At 41.8% G+C, this 18,748-nt stretch overlaps 1 protein-coding gene across 2 annotated transcripts in view; it reads right to left on the bottom strand.

Moving 5' to 3' along the window:
* svild (supervillin d) overlaps positions 1–18,748 on the bottom strand; it is a 107,824-nt gene that overhangs the window by 53,302 nt on the left and 35,774 nt on the right. For both annotated transcript variants that reach the window (XM_088323156.1, XM_088323155.1), the window contains 3 exons: positions 12,229–12,281; positions 9,786–9,871; positions 5,415–5,490 (listed from right to left, as the gene is read on the bottom strand). In XM_088323156.1, the coding sequence (XP_088179282.1) occupies positions 5,415–5,490; positions 9,786–9,871; positions 12,229–12,281 (215 nt within the window). The remainder of the gene's footprint in view (positions 1–5,414; positions 5,491–9,785; positions 9,872–12,228; positions 12,282–18,748) is intronic.

The raw sequence follows: 18,748 nt of genomic DNA, 5'->3' as shown, positions 1-18,748 counted from the left end.
CCTGGAGAATTCCAGGGAACATTGCTGCAGACTAACAGCTTTGTGTGAATCCCCCCAAAATCAAAATGTAGTGCTAAAAGTAAAATAATCACTTAATTCATTCAACACCAGATGTTTTTCTCAAATGGGAAGAGCTAGCCAATTTTTTGACTCATTTCTTTAAAGCGTACACAAAATGTAGTTCTGTAGCCATACAGACATAGAACAAAAAGTGAACCCTCACCTGTCATTAGAAAAAAAAAGTATGTTTATAGCTGTTACTATTGTTGCTGTGTACTATTTGTTTACTATTACTGTAATCAGGGTTGGGTAGGGTTACTTTAACTTGATTACTTTCAATGACTTTTGGATGACTCCAATACCAAATATGCTCATAAAAGACAAAAGACACTTAATATGAATAAAATGATGACTCACAACACGTGTTAAGCTTTCTCTCCTGGCTTTGATCTCCGGCAAAACGAACATAAAATGCGACAGAAACAAAATGAAAATAAATCCAAAAAGCTTGCCAACATCATTTTTGCTGTTCCGTGTGTTCCGTTACTCCCCAAGTCTGCACAAAATTTAGTAATTTGATTCATATTTAATTTCTTTTCTCTTTTATTAGCATATTTGGTATTGGAGTAATCCTAAAGGAATTGAAAGTAATCAAGTTAAAGTAACCCTACCCAACCCTGACTTTAATGCACTACTTTCCGGTCTCCCGAAGTCCAAACTCAAGAGCCTTCAGCTACTACAAAATGCTGCAGCGAGGCTTTTAACAAGAAAGTTTGATCACATGACCCCGATTTTAGCTAACCTGCATTAGCTCCTTGTTAGCTTAAGATGTGATTTTAAGGTTCTGTTGGTAGTATACAAAATCATGCATGGACTTGCTCCCTCATATCTTTCAGATTTAATTCCCCCCTATGTTCCGGTCCAGAGCCTTCGCTCTGAAAATGCTGGTTTACTAGAGATCCCAAGAGCCAAGAAGAAATCAGTAGATTCGAAAACCTATTCGGGCCCCGGTACTGTGGAATGCTCTTTCTCCTGAAATTCCATCTGCAACCTCAGTGGAAATGTTTAAATCTAAGCTTAAAACACACTTCTATTCTATAGCATATAAATAACTGATATTTCAAGTTGACAATATCTGTGTATTATTTGCCCTCATGTAGGTTTTAGATGAGGGATGGTGTCATAATAGTCTGTAGTTTTCAATAGTCTTTGATCTGTGCAGCCCTTTGAGACTCTTTGTGATTAAGGGCTTGACAAAAAATTAAAATGTACCGAAAACCAAATTGTTCGAATTATTTGTACGACTCCATTACCCAACCACAACCTGCATTCTCCTAACAATGCGCGCTCGTTTCTTGATGTGAAAAGGAGGACAAGAGACCAGCATTTCCACACGGGGCCAGATTTAATTTCTTAAAGTATTTGACTAAGTGAACTCAATCGAATTAGCCGATTTAGTGTCACTCGAGTCTCTGTCAAGCCCTCTCTCGATTCTCCCTCGATCTTCTCAAGTTTTTCTCTCAACCCACGTCTCTCCGCCATCTGGTGTGCCGGCTCCTCCCATGGGCGGGCCAGAGAATCCCCACGTCGGCTCCACCTCCTCGCCTCGATGTCTGGACCCCGAGCGTTCCTGTGTCACAAAGGTCCCTCTTGCGTCAGGAAGCGCTGATTATCATATCAGCCCTTCGTCCCAGTTCCTGCTGTTTTCTGTAAACATCATCCTCCACTAGGTTGCAATGACCTGCCCCACAGCCCAGCCAGTGAATATCTTTTGCATTTAATGTAATTTGTATTTGATCGTACAAAATCCCTTATAGTCAAATGTATAAAATCCTTCACATTTCAGATGGAGAACGATGTACGTATTTGTGCATGTCTTTATTCTGTTATTTGGTCGATCAATGCTATGTTAGTTTCCAATGTAGTCGAAATGAATGACTCCTTGATTTTTCAGATGATTGTTATCTATCTATCGGTCACATCCCTCCTCAAGAGGGGTGACCGACAGCAAGACAAACACATACAATAACAAAGAAAATAAAAGGGAAAAAAAATAGCAAAAGGAAAACACACACAAATTTTTGGACCATGGCCAACCCAATTGCCCAAACACCCAAACAAGTTAGGCACCTCGGCACCTAAGTTGGTCATGCTTTCGTCCCTCCGGATGAAACGGTACACCAGAAAGCGGCCATGTCACTCGGGTCAGGGTGACACAACACACTTTTTGTTTAACAGCAGGGCCCGACAGCTTTCACTGGTTTACCCCTGCCGCATCATAGAACACGTCCAAACATCCCACTATCCTTTCACAACACCTCTTCACTCCTTTCTATCACCAACAAGAGCTCTAGCTTCCATTAAGATTAGATGATTGTTATAAGAAGAACAAAAAAATATTCATAAGTGGTGAAACAGTTTTCCATCCATTATCCGTACCGCTCATAAACAAACGGCAGTTCTCATCATCAAATAGCCACTTGTCTTTCAGACGCAATAACCACAACCACATGCTGCGTCAAGTCGACAGAAGCATGTTGCAGACACTCCATTAATTCCGCCTCAGCAGATTGAACGCATTCAGCTGCAGGCCGTGACAAGCTGGCTTTAAAAATATCTTTGCAATATGCAAAAGATTACATGACGTGAGAGCAGCTGGAATCACAACGGGCGACCGACTGCAGCCCCGAGTTCACCAGTCCGGTGCTGATTCAAGAGCCGAAGAGGGGGCGGGCTACGCCAGGTGGGAAAACCCAAACCTGGACCGGTGGTCTTGTTTGGTTGAAAACACGCGACTGCCTCGGTTGGAACACAAACGCGACGGTTGCTTGAAGTCAAAGTATGCAATGATGCTCCGTTTGAAGAATGCGCGCCTCTTCCTGATTACATGTCCGTGCAATATATTATTACACTGTATACATCCATCAAGTCAGCCAATTAAAAACAGAACGTGCCGACTTCCTGCTGATGAATACCATGTGACACTTTGCCGGCGTCGTGCTTAAACTTAACATCCTCTTTGGCGAGTTTAACTCATACAGTGCCGTAACGTATACGGCGGAACCTCGCTAGTTCGCGGTTCCACTTTCGCGGGTCTAAAAAATATACCTTATCTTCACAATAAAAGCATTTATTGACTTGACGCCATTGAGCGCGAGCTTGTCAACTGAGGACACGGTGTGGACACTCTTATTGTGAAGGGGAGGGGGAGGCCCTGACACAATGCTTAGTCATGGTGAGTTACCGCTTTGTCACCCCCCCTCCTTTAACTCCTCCCACCTCACCCCCTTCTTATGTGGCGCTGTTTATCATGGAGGAACTGTTCTGTCACATTTCATCTCAAGTTTGACTTTATTATACCAAAAGCGAGCGGTTGTTTGTACTACCTAAACACGGCTAATTGTGTGTGGTTTCATGTATTTGTTGTAAAAGCCGTTGGATGCCGCTAGCTAAAGTATGTTGTTATTGTCAGAAGGTAGCTCTTTCACTTTCATTCAAATGAACACAGACCATTTTTTTAACCGTTGTTTCCCAAAACGCTTCACAAACACTCATCAAATATCACATTTTCACTGCTTTTATTTTCAATATGTAACCGGTAGCGTTAACAAGCGAAATAAACTGCAATGGCTGCATGTGGTTGAGAGCGGTTAATACAATCATACTGAATGGTTCGTAGTGGTTTCGCCGCAGTCCTATTCCGTGTACATACAACATATTTTACAGTTTTTTTTTTTTGTTATAACATGAATTTCACTCTCTTTCTTTCTACCCGTATTCTATATGGTGTACTGTAAGCAGGGGGGGTGTACTGTATACCTGTATACGTTTTTTTTAAGCAATTTTGAAGGGGCGCCACTACTTCGCGGATTTTCAGTTTTTGCGGGGGGTCTTGGTCCCCATTAACCGCGATAACCGAGGCATTACTGTATATACGTTCCTAGCAAAAATTGAAAAAATGGTTGTTAATTTAAAAAAAAAAAAAAATTAAAAAAGCATTCTAAATGGGTTGGCGTAGCTCATTAGTAAGTCGAGCCTCTGGGAGTGATTTCACTATCAGATGGCAGGAATGGCTTTGGTCAGATTCTTTGTCCACACATCGCAGAAGCCCCCACTTCCTAGTGTTGCTCCCTGTATCCAGCGTTTGAAGTGTGTAGGTAGCCCCGTATAGTGAGTAGGTGAAGTCAAGCAGTGAGGTGATAAAAGTGATGATATGGATAAGTGCAGACAGTAAACGCTTCAACTGAGGCATGAAGGATTTTATACATTTGACTATAAAAGATTTGATACGATTGAATACAAGTTACATTTATTGAGTGCAATGAAGATTTTCACCGAGTAGGCTTAAGTTCAATGACAGGTCACGCTGATCTGAATGCGGAATGTTTTGTCTCGTTCTGTTGATAACAGGACTCTGACAAAGGACGTCAGGCATTGTTTTGATAAACTGTCTGCTGTTTTGAGTTTTTCCAGACATCGAGGCGAGGTGGTGGAGCTCAGTTGGGGGCTTTCCTCGCACGCCCATGGGAGGAGCTGGTACATCAACTTGCGGAAAAACGTGGGCCGAACATTGTGTATTTTCCGTAGCACTAATTAAATACTCTATCAACACGTTATATTGGGTATTTTTGTATTCTATATATTTTATTATTTTCTTTTTCAACACAAGGATACTGCTGGTAGTGTGAATTTCCCTACGGGGATGAATAAAGTATCTATTTATCTATCTTGCTAGCAAAGTGCCCTTGTTTTTATGGAAAGCATTGTTTATTGCAGGTATTGTCAGGAAACGGACCGGGAAGCAGGAAGTCGGAACTCATATGCGTAGACGATCTGTCACTTTAATTAGGAAATAAAAGTTGTCCAACACACAAACGGACCAAAGACAAAACAAAACAGGTTTAAAGGCAATCAAAATTACAAACTAGGTATTACTCAGATCAAACAGGTCCTCAACAAGGTAAAGCCATGGTCTGGCAACGGGCAGTCCCAAAAGGAGCGTTTAAGTACTCCACAAGCAATCAGTTCAATGCGTCTCAGCCGGTGTCAAGGGGCGGGGCCAGCTGGGCGCCATGACAACCGTGCAGGACATGACAGGTATCACAGATGCAGAAAAGAAAAAGCACCGTAGTAAAAGTCTTGTTTAACAAAAAAAAAAACGTTTTTTGCAGAAGCTTTCCTTGGAAATGAGTATTTACATGACACTTAGCAATGCTCAACTGTTGTTTACTAAACAATGTTAACAGCTAGAAACATACTTTTTCCTTCTATTGAAAGAGAGTTGAAACTTTCTTTTGATATGTCCTATGGCTACAGAGCTACATTTTCTCTCTCTTCAAAAAGGGCAAAATTTGGCTTAGAGAGAATCGTCTGGCATTGAATGATTTAAAAGGAAATTCAGGAAAAAAACAAACCTTTATTTCTTCCCTCGCTTCTTGTTGTTCTTTCAACGGCGATTCCTCAACTAGGGCTTTTTCTTCCATTTCAAGGCTGTGGAGAGAAATGAGGCAGAATTATTGTGAGCTTCTATATGAAGCAGTTGGAATGGAAACATGTCTGCCTAAACGTGGTGACACATTGGAAAACTCGGCAAAGGAGTGGGTGCTTGGGTCCAGGGAGATTAAACTCCCTTTCTGCTATCGCGGCATCTGTTATCAGTTATTAAGGCTTACAAAAATTCTTCATCTCATTCCGCTAATGAATGACTTGATGCACGGCATAACCAGTAATGGGCAATGTCAGCTCAGGATGACCATAAACAGTTCTAATGAGGACAAAAACACCGAGCAAGAACTGGCATACGGCCAAGCTCATATACATCTCCAATGTTTTGGAATTCTAGAACTGCTCAAGTCATAAAAAAGAAATTCATTAGGAAAATATGAGAAGAAAGGAGAAATAGCAGTAAAATGGGTGTTTCAATAACATCGAATATTGTAGTCAAATAGCCCTAAGGTTCTCATCATGTCAGGGCCGGAACGGAGACAGGACCCACTTGCGTTGCGTTTCTCACAAGTTTTATTGAAAGAGGAAGGGCTGCGCCCACGATCCAGTGTTCGCTGGACGCGGGAAGCAAGTCGCTCTGGCACTCGGATTGTGATCCGAAACGCGGAAGTGGATCTTCCGTGGCGAGCGATGGCGGTGTCAGGAACGGAAAAAAAACGGGTTGGTAGCCGGGACAGGAGAGCAAAAATGTGGTCAGGGTCGGAAGCGAGTTGTAAGACAGAATAGGAGAGAAGACGTAGCCGGGGACAAATAGAGGTCGAAAGCAGGGATGGGGGAGCAGACGCGGTCAGGATCAAAAAGGGGTCGAAGCCAGGGACAGACGGGAGCAGAAAACGGGAGAGGTGGGAGAGTCAGGGTCGAAAAAGGCTTGCCTAGTGTTCACTGAGGTTCGCAGATGGACTGACCAAAGGGGACAGATAGGAGTGGGTTCAAATATTGACCGGGAGCCAATCAGAACCTTCGTCAGTAATCATGACAAATCAAATGAGTCACAAATAATGGATTTGCCTTCTTATCAAAGTCAGATGCTCAGATTTTTATTTTACGATAAGAAAATCTGGGTTTAACTGTTTGCATCTGACAAGGTGATTATCTCCTTCACTGGGAGCACAGTATTGACATAGAAAGCAGTCAATATCAGTACATGAATAACTAAATCGACCATCTGCCTATCATGCAAGTTTCCCCTTTCAAAAGATCGAAGTTAAAATATGGTCAAATAAATTAAGAAATACCTAAAGGTACATTGAGGAGTGTTTGATCAGCAGATGGTACTCTATTGTTCAATGCAAACGAAAAGCAGTGCCAAATGAGCACAGCGCATCAGCATGATGCCAGAAAAACATGGCGGCGACTATTAGGTGTATGGATTCCGCTATGTAAAAGATATACACATTTCTTGAACTAAGAGTATTTATAAAAATTAAGAATGTCTAGACCAGAACGGAGACAGGACCCACTGGCGTTGCGTTTCCCACAAGTTTTATTGGAAGAAAGAGAAAGGGTTGCGCCCAGGATCCGGTGACTGCTGGACGTGGGAAGCAGTTAGCTCTGAACGCGGAAGTGGATCTTCCGTTTCAAGCGATGGCGAAGTCAGGAACGGAAAAACGGATCAGTAGCCGGGACAGGAGAGCAAAAACGTCGGAAGCGAGTCGTAAGCCAGGAAAGGAGTGTAGACGTGGTCGGGATCAAAAACGGGTCGAAGCCGGGGGACAGACGAGTGCACTAAACAGGTGGGAGTCAGGGTCGAAAAAGGCTGACAAAAGGCGACAGACAGGAGTGGGTTAAAATAGGGACAGGGGAGCCAATCAGAGTCCGAGGCAGCTGGCGCCAAAGGAGCGGGCAGAGGTGATTCACATTGGTAATCATGACAAACAATGGGATGAAAATTGATGTTTTTTTTTTTTTTTAAATACCTGAAGGTATTTTAACCACTAGGAGGCCCTTAATGTTCCATTCTTATCTTATAAAGAAAGTTCAATTTTTTCTAAGAGTGTAGTGATTGCACATTTTATGTTATATCTGTTATCGATATTATTCCGGGGAAGAAGGTTATTATCGGTTTGAAAAAATAGGTAAATCTATATTGCATCCCTAATCAGCTAATGTTTCTTTGTATCTAAACCTGAACAAGTGAATAGTTGGACACAGTTTGATCACGTCTTGCAAACCGTTCCAAGACTTGACTCCACACACCAACACATACGTACTTTTCCTGGTGGTTCTCACCTTTGGGATTATGAATTCACTACAGCCCTTTAAATTATAATTTCCCTCTTTCCAAATGAATAATTAATGGATGTTTTCTGGCACTATGTTTTTGTTGACCTTAAATAGCAGTTGTGCAGTGAAAAATTTTATTAAATCATCTCATTTTAATAATTTGGACTGCAGGAATAAAATATGAGTATGGTCTCGATAGCCTACGCTGTGTATGATTCTAATTGCACGTTTTTGAAGGATAAAAAGGGGCAGTAGTCAACTTTTGTAATTATCGCCCCAGACTTCTGCACAATATGTTAAGTATAACAGAACTAGAGCACAATATAATACAATGCATTATAGTTTAAAATAATTTTGGGCTTTATTGAAATGCTTTTAGATACTTTAGTTTGTATGTCTATTAAGAGTTGTAGCAATGTCCGCCATTCTGCTTCAAATCACCATGGCAAGTATGTAAAGATCAAATGAGCGAGTGGCATGAAAAGAAGCCTTACAGGTCAGTTTGCTTGCTTCCACCAAAATACACATCCTCCTTGGCAACAATAGGAAAATCACCGGTGCTGATTTTGATGATTATTGGCGCCAGGGAACGGCAATTGAATTGAACGTTCCCTTAGATGTCTGTCAAATTTTCCAATGCACTCAAATCAAAAGTTGATGACCCAGAAAGACCTCTGTTATCTGTTTACCCAGCCGAGTTGGTGTGCCGGTTAATTTCAACATGATTGTATGACACGGCCCACACGGCCAAAAAACAGCTGGAGAAACAAACAAATGATGACTTCATTGGATCTAAACGATGCGCCGTCACGATAGAAAACATTGAAAAAGTAAACTAAGCGAGCTGTTGTAAACCAAAACTCATCAGTAATCACTTTACGGCATCTGCTTGTTCAGCCGTAAACACCATGCAGTGAAAAAGCAGAATAAAGGGATGTATTTCCTATGTCTATGCTAGTCATAGAGAAGAAAAGAAGATAGTGCCACGGACCAGGAACGGAGACGGGACCCAATTGCAGTCGTTTACTTTATTTAGAAGGGGAAAAGGACTTGCACCCACGATCCAATGAACGTCGGTCACAGGTAGTAGATAGCTGGGAACGCGGAAATGGCACCTCCGTGTTGAGCGAAGGCAGTGTCGAGAGAGAGAAAAAACAGGTCGATGGCCAGGACGGAGGAGTCACAAAAGCTTGCCTAGTGTGTAGCGTAGGTTCGCAGACAATCCGACAAATGATGACAGGAATGTGCGGGTTTAAAGGGAGCCAATCAGCGCCCGGGGCTGTTGGCGCCAAGGAACATGCACAGGTGCCTCGCATCAATAATCATGACAGATAGTACTGGACAAGAATCGTTTTTTAGCTTTGTTAGCATTGGGCTATTCTGAACGTTATTCAACAAAAGGTACCATATATTATTAAAACTCTTTTCAGGCTATCTTTTTCTCTTGTTTCAATGTGGGCACATGCGTTTTATAGTCAGGTGCAGCTTATGTATGAACGAAATATTATTTCCTTTAAACATGTACCGGGTGCGGTTTATAATCTGGTGTGCTCTATAGTCTGAATATTACAGTACTTGCAAAGGTATAAAACTGACCCTTATCCTAACAAAAAATAATATCTTTACACTTAAACAAATCATTTATATATACACACATATACATACATACATATAAATAAGGTTTCTTCATTTTCCTCATGTTGAGGTTTTTGAGTTTTTCCTTGCCCTCATGTTGGTTCCAGATCAGGGGATGGTGTAATAATAGTCCGAAAAATAGTCTGTGTAATAACCTGTGCAGCCCTTTGAGACTCTTTGTGATTAAGGGCTATACAAATAACAATGACTTGACCTGACTTGACTATAAAACAGTTTTTCTATGTTAATGTTTATAAATTGCTTTTTTGCTCTGCAAATCAAATTAAGAATAAGATGTAGGTTTATTCAACAGTAAATATGACTGTGCCTTATGAGAAACAAACCTCACCGCACGTCGCTGCCATCAAAAGCAATGGATTTGTCCACCCACCACAGAAAAGAAAAAAAAAATGTTATCTTACCAGCCAGGAGTTTCCTCTTCACTCCTGTCGTCAGCTAACTTTCGCTTCACCCCGCTGTCGTAGTGGCCGCTTCCATTTTCCCGTTCCTTCGGAACAAAACAAAGAAGGAAGCGCTGCCGTCACTCCGGTTTTTGACTGCCAACGTTCGACACGAGCTGCGAAAGTTTGTGAATGAGACCCCGCCCCGTTCCTTGAGCAAGTAGTGCCCCATCGATCAGAGTTCAAAGAGCGGCCGGTGTGTGAAAGTCATTTATGGTCCCTCCCTGGTTACATATAGGTCAAGCATTTTCCACGCTACATAAAATCCATCCATCCATCCATTATCGGCACCGCTTATCCTAAGTAGGGTCGCGGGGGTGCCGGAGCCCATTCCAGTTATCTTCGGGTAGTGGGCAGGGGACACCCTGAACTGGTTGCCAGCCAGTCGCCGGGCACACAGGGACAGACAATTTGCCCGCTCATTCACACCTAGGGACAATTTGGACCGGCCAATTGACGTGACATGCATGTTTTTGGAATGTGGGAGGAAATCGGAGTGCCCGGAGGAAACCCACGCAAGCACGGGAAGAACATGCAAACTCCTTAAAGGAAGGTTTGTAGCTGGGTTTGAACCCATGACCTTAGAACTGTGCTGCACACGGCCTAACCACTGCGCTGCCGTGCTGCCTGGTTACATATAGATCAAGCATTTTCCACATAACATAAAATCCATCCATTATCTGCACCGCTTATCCTAAGTAGGGTCGCGGGGGTGCCGGAGCCCATTCCAGCTATCTTCGGGGCAGTGGGCAGGGGACACCCTGAACTGGTTGCCAGCCAATCACAGGGTCAGACAATTCGCTCGCTCATTCACACCTAGGGACAATTTGGACCGGCCAATTAACCTAACGTGCATGTTTTTGGAATGCGGCAGGAAAGTTCCCGGAGGAAACCCACGCAAGCACTGGGAGAACATGCAAACTCCACACAGGAGGTTCGATCTCATGACCTCAGAACTGTGCCGCACACGCGCTAACCACTGCGCCGCCCTGCTGCCCATGAATGCATTAATTTATCATAAATATTTTTTAACACTTCTCCTCAAAATTATTAGCAATTAATCTTTAGTGAATAATTTATTATTTCCAATCTGCCAAAGGAGTAAGCTCTTTTGAGGTATACTCAAAATAAATATAGCAGGAAATCTTTAGTGCTGCACTCAAACCCCCCAAAATTATTTGTCGTGTTATAACACTGCAAGATAAATAAACAGACAAGGAAATAATAAAACATTAAAAAGAATACATACAATTAAATAATTAAATGAATAAAGAAGTAAACTAATATTTGATCCATCCATTTTCTGCAACGCGTATCTACATTAGGACCGCGGGGGTGCTGGAGCCCATCCAGTTAACAAATAATCAATAAAATTAAAATGGTGCTCCAGTTGCAGATAATTTAGCCCGGTCAAAAAGATAATTGTTCTTATTTAAATGATAATAAATCATAAATAAAAAATAAAGTGAAGAGAAAAACAGCACTTGAAATGAGAGACAGACGGACTATTTTGCTCACTTTATGATTTTTTTTTTCAGAAAATGATAAAATATCTGACATTTCAAGTACTGTTTTTATCATTTTACCCAAAAAACAATAAAATAAGAATTCGGGTACATAAAATGAGCAAACTACCTTCCAATGGGGCAAGATATTTATGTATTGTTTTGCAGTGCAGAAATTAAGTTTTTAGGTGTCATAACAGACAATAAATGAAGTTGGAAAACACACATCAGACACATAAAAACTAAGGTATCTAAAAGCATTTCCATAATTAATAAAGCCAAATTCATTTTAAACTATAATGCATTGTATTTATTATATTGTTCTCCTGCCCGCTGCTATCAATAAACAGCAGCTTGCACACCCCAACGGAGCTTTATCGTCGACGGCGACTTTAATCGGGCATGTTTATGGACTGTACTCCCAAATCCATTCAATATGTGGACTGAGCAATTCGGGAAAAACACTGGACTATGTGTAATGAAAGATCAAACGTCAGACATTCCGGTTGTATCCACCAACTCTGTTTGTCCCTCACCCCCGTCATACAAAAAAACATTCCAAGCAGAATACAGAGATGAGGAATATGGCGAATGAGTGATACTAGAGATTGGGGATAGTGCATCTAGTTAACTTTCTGTAATTGTTGCTATTCTTATATCATAACTTATCATTAATATAATTACAATTGTTTTTATTATCATTGGTGTATTTAATAGGGAAGATGAATAGGTAGGAAAAATAAGCATTTGCTTCTTACTACCCCTTTTCGAACATATTAAGTAACATTATTTTGTTGTCGAGTTATTGTTTCTGTTCTGTTTTTATTTTAAGGTTCGAATAAAGTTTTCATTCATTCATTCATTCATTCAGTGCACATGCTATTAAAAGTGCAAACTACCTTTAGCGACATCGTGGCGGCATGATCCGGTGTGTTCCGACTCGTCCGGCCCACTGAAAGACACAAACAACAGGGAGAGGGTACTTATTTTGAAAGCAAGTTTTTAAAGTCACACGTCTTCTGGCAAGGTAGGCAGAGTCCAGCCACGAGATGGACATTTGGCAACCTCGTTCGAGAGTCTCTCGGGCCAAACATGGTCAAGCGAGCGAAAGCTTTTTGTAAATAGAGAGCGCTACTGCCAAAAACCGCCTCATAGCCTCATTAATAGGGATGCTTACAAGGCATTAAATAGGCCCTGGGGCTGAATGACGCAAGGCAGCTGGATACATGCAAACTGATTTTTGGACTCTCTCTCGTTAGCAGGTCTACATTGAGCCCCTTGCTTCCTTGTGCTTTGTTTATCGCTAGGTCAAGTCAAGTCATTTTTATTTGTATAGCCCTTAATCACAAAGAGTCTCAAAGGGCTGCACAGGTTATTTCACAGACTATTATTACAGACTATTAATACACCATCCCCTGATCTGAAACCAACATGAGTGCAAGGAAAAACTCAAAAACCTCAACATGAGGAAAATGAAGAAATCTTGAGAAGGGACCGCACATTGTGGTAATCCCCCTTTCAGGATGACCAGGCTGCAATTAGAGGTAAGATCGGGCCCAAAAAAAGCACCCGAGCCCGACGCAGGCCCGAGGGGTATTAAACCCGACCCAGACCGAGCCCGACTAATTAACTGGATTTGCTGGCCCGGCCCGAGGGGGCCCAAAATTACATATTTTATTTATAAGGAGGGGTGATTTATGATAACAAATTAAACTCTGCCTTTTGTTACAACATCTAGGCCTAAGTTAAATAAAACTGTATAAACATTTACATCATTTTTTGAGGTAGCGAAAACATTTAAGGGCGTCCGTCATTTTGACGACTTGATCATTGGGCCATAATCCACAGCAGCAGTAGTAGTACGTCCTTAAGATTTTAGCGCGGCACTATCATTGAGGGGGTGTTGACGTGTTGTGCCCTTTTCCGACTCCTATGCAAATCCCCCCCCCCTGATCGTATTCTATATAAAACGCTTATTAAAACAATAAAGCGAGCTAATTATAATAATTGGGAGATCCTAGTCTATATAACGCGTTTATTTAAACAATAAAGCGTGATTTTATTCTGCAAATTGCGTTTTTTAACGCGGATGAAAATGTCACCAACGTCAATGTACGCTTCCGACAAAAGCGATCGTATTCTATATAAAACGCTTATTAAAACAATAAAGCGAGCTAATTATAACAATCGGAGATCCTAGTCTATATAACGCGTTTATTTAAACAATAAAGCGCGATCGTATTCTACAAATTGCGTTTTTTAACGCGGATGAAAATGTCACCAACGTCAATGTAGGCTTCCGACAAAAGCGATCGTATTCTATATAATACGCTTTAAAACAAAATAAAGCGAGCTAATTATAATAATTGGGAGATCCTAGTCTATATAACGCGTTTATTTAAACAATAAAGCGTGATTTTATTCTGCAAATTGCGTTTTTTAACGCGGATGAAAATGTCACCAACGTCAATGTACACTTCCGACAAAAGCGATCGTATTCTATATAAAACGCTTATTAAAACTCTTACCAGAGTGCGTTTTCCTCGTCAGTTCTCCTCTCTTGAGTTTATCCTTAACTTCTTGTTGGTCCGACTCCATATCGGGGATACCAGGCCAAAAATCACGCGAATTTGCGGAGGGGAAGATTATTAAGAGGACAGCATTCACGTCACGTCACGTGCACAGAGCATGCTCTGGCTCCGTTAAAAGCAATTACAGCTCCTTCTCCGTTTTATCCAAATTATTTATTTTATAACAAGTATTCCTTGGTCTAGTATCCATACATAGTTTAAGTATATATTTTTAATGAACATATATTTATAATTATTAATTAATTAAAAAAAAAAAAAAAAAAAAAAAAAAGCAGGACCGAACCCGACCCGACCGTATGACTGACATTTCAGGCCCGACCCGGCCCGAAATTGCCTCGGGTTCGGGTTCGGGCTCGGGCCATGAATCTTAGCTCTAGCTGCAATAACAAATAATACACATATATTGTTAAAATAAAACATAGGTTATTCATATGCTATAGAAAAGAAGTGTGTTTTAAGCTTAGATTTAAACATTTCCACTGAGGTTGCAGATCGAATCTCAAAAGGCAGAGCGTTTTAAAGGACTGGGCCCCAGAATGTTATCCAATCGGTGGATTTCTTCTTGGCTCTTGGGATCACTAGTAGACAGGGTTGGGTAGGGTTACTTTAACTTGATTACTTTCAATTACTTTTGGATGACTCCAATACCAAATATGCTAATAAAAGACAACAGAAACTAAATATGAATAAAATTATGACTCACAACACGTGGTAAGCTTTCTCTCCTGGCTTTGATCTCTTTGATCTCCAGCAAAGAACATAAAATGCGACAGAAACAAAATGAAAGTAAATCCATACAGCTGCCAACATCATTTTTGCCGTTACATGGATTCCGTTACTCCCTCATTTTATTCATATTTAATTTCTTTTGTCTTTTATTAGCATATTTGGTATTGGAGTCATCCAAAAGTAATTGAAAGTAATCAAGTTAAAGTAACCCTACCCAACCCTGAATATAAGGGGATGGTGTCATAATAGTCTGTAGTTTGCAATAGTCCTTTGAGACTCGTATCTCACAGACAGCTTATCCAGTGCCCATAAAACAGATGACTTGGAGCTACAGGTCGTGGGAAACGGCTACATTTGGGGCATGTAGACCAGACTATACTCGTAGAAACCTAATGCAAGACAGCAGCTAGCCAGACGCTCTCTAAATCGTTTTCTTGTACTGGAAGGAGAAGCCCTCCAATTTCGTATTACTTTGGTATCATAACATTAGAGACCAAGCGGGGAGGTTGTCATCTCGAGGTAAGTTCGACCCTATGTGGCTTTTATGAAGGTACAAAGTTACTTGGTGGATTTTCACCGCGATGACAGAGGGATTACTGTATACACCAGCTATCTTTAGAGTTGTCTCTCTCTGCTGTGCCCTTTCTCTAATCTCAGTGACAAGTGAGCGTTGAGATGTCTACTTCAGTTTCAGAGGAGACGCCGATACCGCGTGTCGGCTCTAGTAAAACGACTCTCTTGATGCGGTGACGTAAGGGGACGCCTCTTGCGCTTTCGACGAGGGATGCACAGCTTGAGAAACATGGCCAAAAAAGGCCCGGCGTGTTAGCAGATGATTTTATGGTCCTAAAGCAGCACAAGGGCCATTTTGTAAACAATGGTCTTCTTTTGAAACCTAAAGGATGTGTCTCAACTATGATTGACAAGCCTAAGATGCATGAGCAAAAACCGCCAAACAGAATGCATTTCATTTATTTTAACAGAAAAGATCGCGTGAGATATATAAGCTTCAAGGAATTCATTAAAGCGAAACCACTGGATGTGGCGCTTCTGCCTCGGACTCCGATTGGCTCCCTGTCCCTGTTTAAACCCAATCCTCTCTGTCACCTGTTGTCAGTCCGTCTGCGAACCTCAGTTTACTCTAGGCAAGCTTTTCGACCCTGACTCATACCTGTTTCCCGGCTTCGACCTGTTTTTTGATCTTGACCAGGTCTAGTCTCCTCTCCTGGCTTTCGACTCGTTGCTGATCCTGACCACGTTTTTGCTCTCCTGTCCCGGCTACTGACCCGTTTTTTCCGTTCCCGACACCGCCATCGTGTGCCACTTCCGCGTTCAGAGCGACCTGCTTCCCGCAACCGGATCGTGAGTGCAATCCTTTCCTTTCTTCCCAATAAAACTGAGAGAAACGTAACGCAAGTGGGTCCTGTCTCCGTTCTGGTCCTGTCAGTTATGCCAAATCCAATCATGTGCAAGTCATTTCTACTAAAGAGAAATGAATAAGACAAACTGCTCTGGGTCATAGTTTGTGGGAATATTTCTGGTTTGAACGATTAACAAAGGCCATTATGACATTTTAGGAGAGGAGGCATCAATTACTCCTGGCAAGACTACTAAATAACCAAAGATTAGGGTTTTGGCTACAGAGCGAGAAAACATTCTCATGTGATTTTTATTAATCCAAACCATCTAAAGAAGAATAGAAAGTCTATTATATTGTGCGCGTTAAGGCTTTTGTTTAGGGTCGGAATCTAAAAGGGTGTTCTCCCGTTGCGGATTGCTTTTTTTATTGCTCGACAGGACCCTTTCCAAAGAAAGCCTCGGACTAAATGATCCCGAGTGCGAGGAATAACAAGAAAGTCAAAATTCCGCTCGACGGCGCGGTCCAGTAGTTTTAAATGATGCTTTCCATCCTTGCCGTGGTCCCGGAGCGAATTGTGATTTAGTGGAGATGACGGAACACAAAGCGTTGAAGAGTGCTGATTCCACTTGGACTTGTCGGTTTAGCTTCTGATGTCATCTTTAATCTTTATGACGGCATCGCCCGGCCAAGTAGACGACTTCACCGTTTCCTTGCTCGGCTATAAATCGACTTACTATTGCTTGACCTACTTGCCATTGCCGCGGCATTGTGGCTATCTGAAAATGTCACTTGATTAGCTGCGTAAGCTAGAAACCGCACATTTAACTAACTGGTGTATGAGATGAATGGATCACGTTGGCATACTAAAAGAAACAAATACATTGGGCCAGCAGGTTAATGTTTAACTTGTCTATTTTCATAAGGGTGCAAATACCGTAAATTCCGGACTATAGAGCGCACCTGATTATAAGGCGCACCCACCACATTTTAAGAGGAAAACCAATTTTGTACACACACAAGCCGCACCTGTATATAAGCCGCATGCGCCCACATTTAAACATGTAACACAAACACAAAATTAACCCAAACCCGACTGCAAGTCCCGCGATTGAAACTAAATGTCCTTCATTAAAGTCCACAGTCCAAAAATCACAGCCGGCAAAATGAACGGAAAATGATACCGGTACTTAAGGTTTGATGCAGACCTGCAGAGTCCGGGTCCCGTTGAAAGTAATCCAAGGAAATAAGTGTATATTTCCAAAGGTAAGGGTGGGAAAAATATATCAGATGAACACATTTACTCCTTTTTCTTTAACCAACTTTTTACCCCCTCTTCTTTCCTTGTCTGTCCCTCACCTTTAGCGGTCCCCACTTAAACTCGGCACCCCGCGTTTGTTCCGCCCCTCATTTTTCGTTCATCCGTGCAAAACACATCAGAATAAGTGTCTAGATAATACAAATAAATACATTACAAAAATATACAGTTGCAAATACATATTATACATGGGTTACACATATTTACAAAGAAAGACGGTACACCGAGAGAGTTTTCAAAGCTTTAATAATAATAATATAGCTTTGGCAGGGCAGTTAATGGTAGCAACACTCGAGCGCCGCTAGCGGCCTTTAGAAAAATTACATAAATTGGCCGCATCACTGAATAAGCCGCAGGGCTGAAAGTTAGGGAAAAAAGTTACGGTAATAATAAGACATAGGCGCCGCTGCGAGCGGCAGCCTTTCCAGCAGCTCCGTGTTATTTCGCTCTTTTTGTGATTGATTGTTTTAAGTGTCTGTTTCTATCTTCTGTGTTTTTCGTCCCGTTTGACAACTACACTTTGAATTACTTTCTGTCCTATGGTTATGGGTTTTAATGTACAAAAATGCGTTTATTCGAGGAATCAACTCCTTGCCCTGAAGAATACGCGTGCCGGCGTGATGAGGGGGCCCTATCGTGCATGCAGAGCCGGAGCTAAGGTGAAGGCTAAGCGGCTAGCGGCGTTATAAGCCTTCGGTACCGTCCGTAATCATAGGAAATGCGAACTCTTTACCAAATAAGACCGACGAACTGGCTGTGCTGGTGAAAAACAAAGCGTACAGGGAGTGCAGTTTGCTATGTTTTACGGAAACATGGCTCACGTCTAGCATCCCGGACGCTAACGTGGAGCTACCCGGCTTCAGAGCTGTTATGACAGACAGTGACACAAAAGCCTGCGGAAGGCGGAGGTGGACTCGCTATCTATGTGAACACGAGGTGGTGTAACCCTGTGCACAAAGATTTCCATCTGCTGCAGGGACGTCGAATTTTTGGACTAGCGTGTGATGTCACCCACTCCGCTGTTGCTAAAACACAACACAGCACCCCGAGGCCATCCTGTTAATCTGTTAATAAACAACAAAGGATACTGCTGGAAGTGTGAAATTCCCTACAGGGATAAATAAAGTATCTATCTACCTAAGACTGCCATTCATGCACGGAAATAATGAAACAATGTTTTTTTTTTATGGGTTAAACATATGCCGTGGTCACTCATTTGCCGAATTTACACATGCACTCATAACTCAAACTGGCAACAAGTCTGGATAGACGGCATGCATGTGTTTGACAAATGCATTTTAGGGAGAATGAAACGCCTTCGGCAGATTTTTTTTCGCTCAGTGGAAGCGGTTGGAAAACGAAATTGCATATACTCTATATAACCACTTTGGTCAGTCCAGCTGCTTTGATGAGGAACACACTCA

Source organism: Urocampus carinirostris, chromosome 19, assembly GCF_059441175.1.
Source record: "Urocampus carinirostris isolate Australia breed hairy pipefish chromosome 19, RoL_Ucar_1.0, whole genome shotgun sequence".
NCBI classification, from domain to species: Eukaryota; Metazoa; Chordata; class Actinopteri; order Syngnathiformes; family Syngnathidae; genus Urocampus; species Urocampus carinirostris.
The sequence above is the reverse complement of the archived record's forward strand: the minus strand, read 5'-3'. Positions and strand labels throughout refer to the sequence as shown.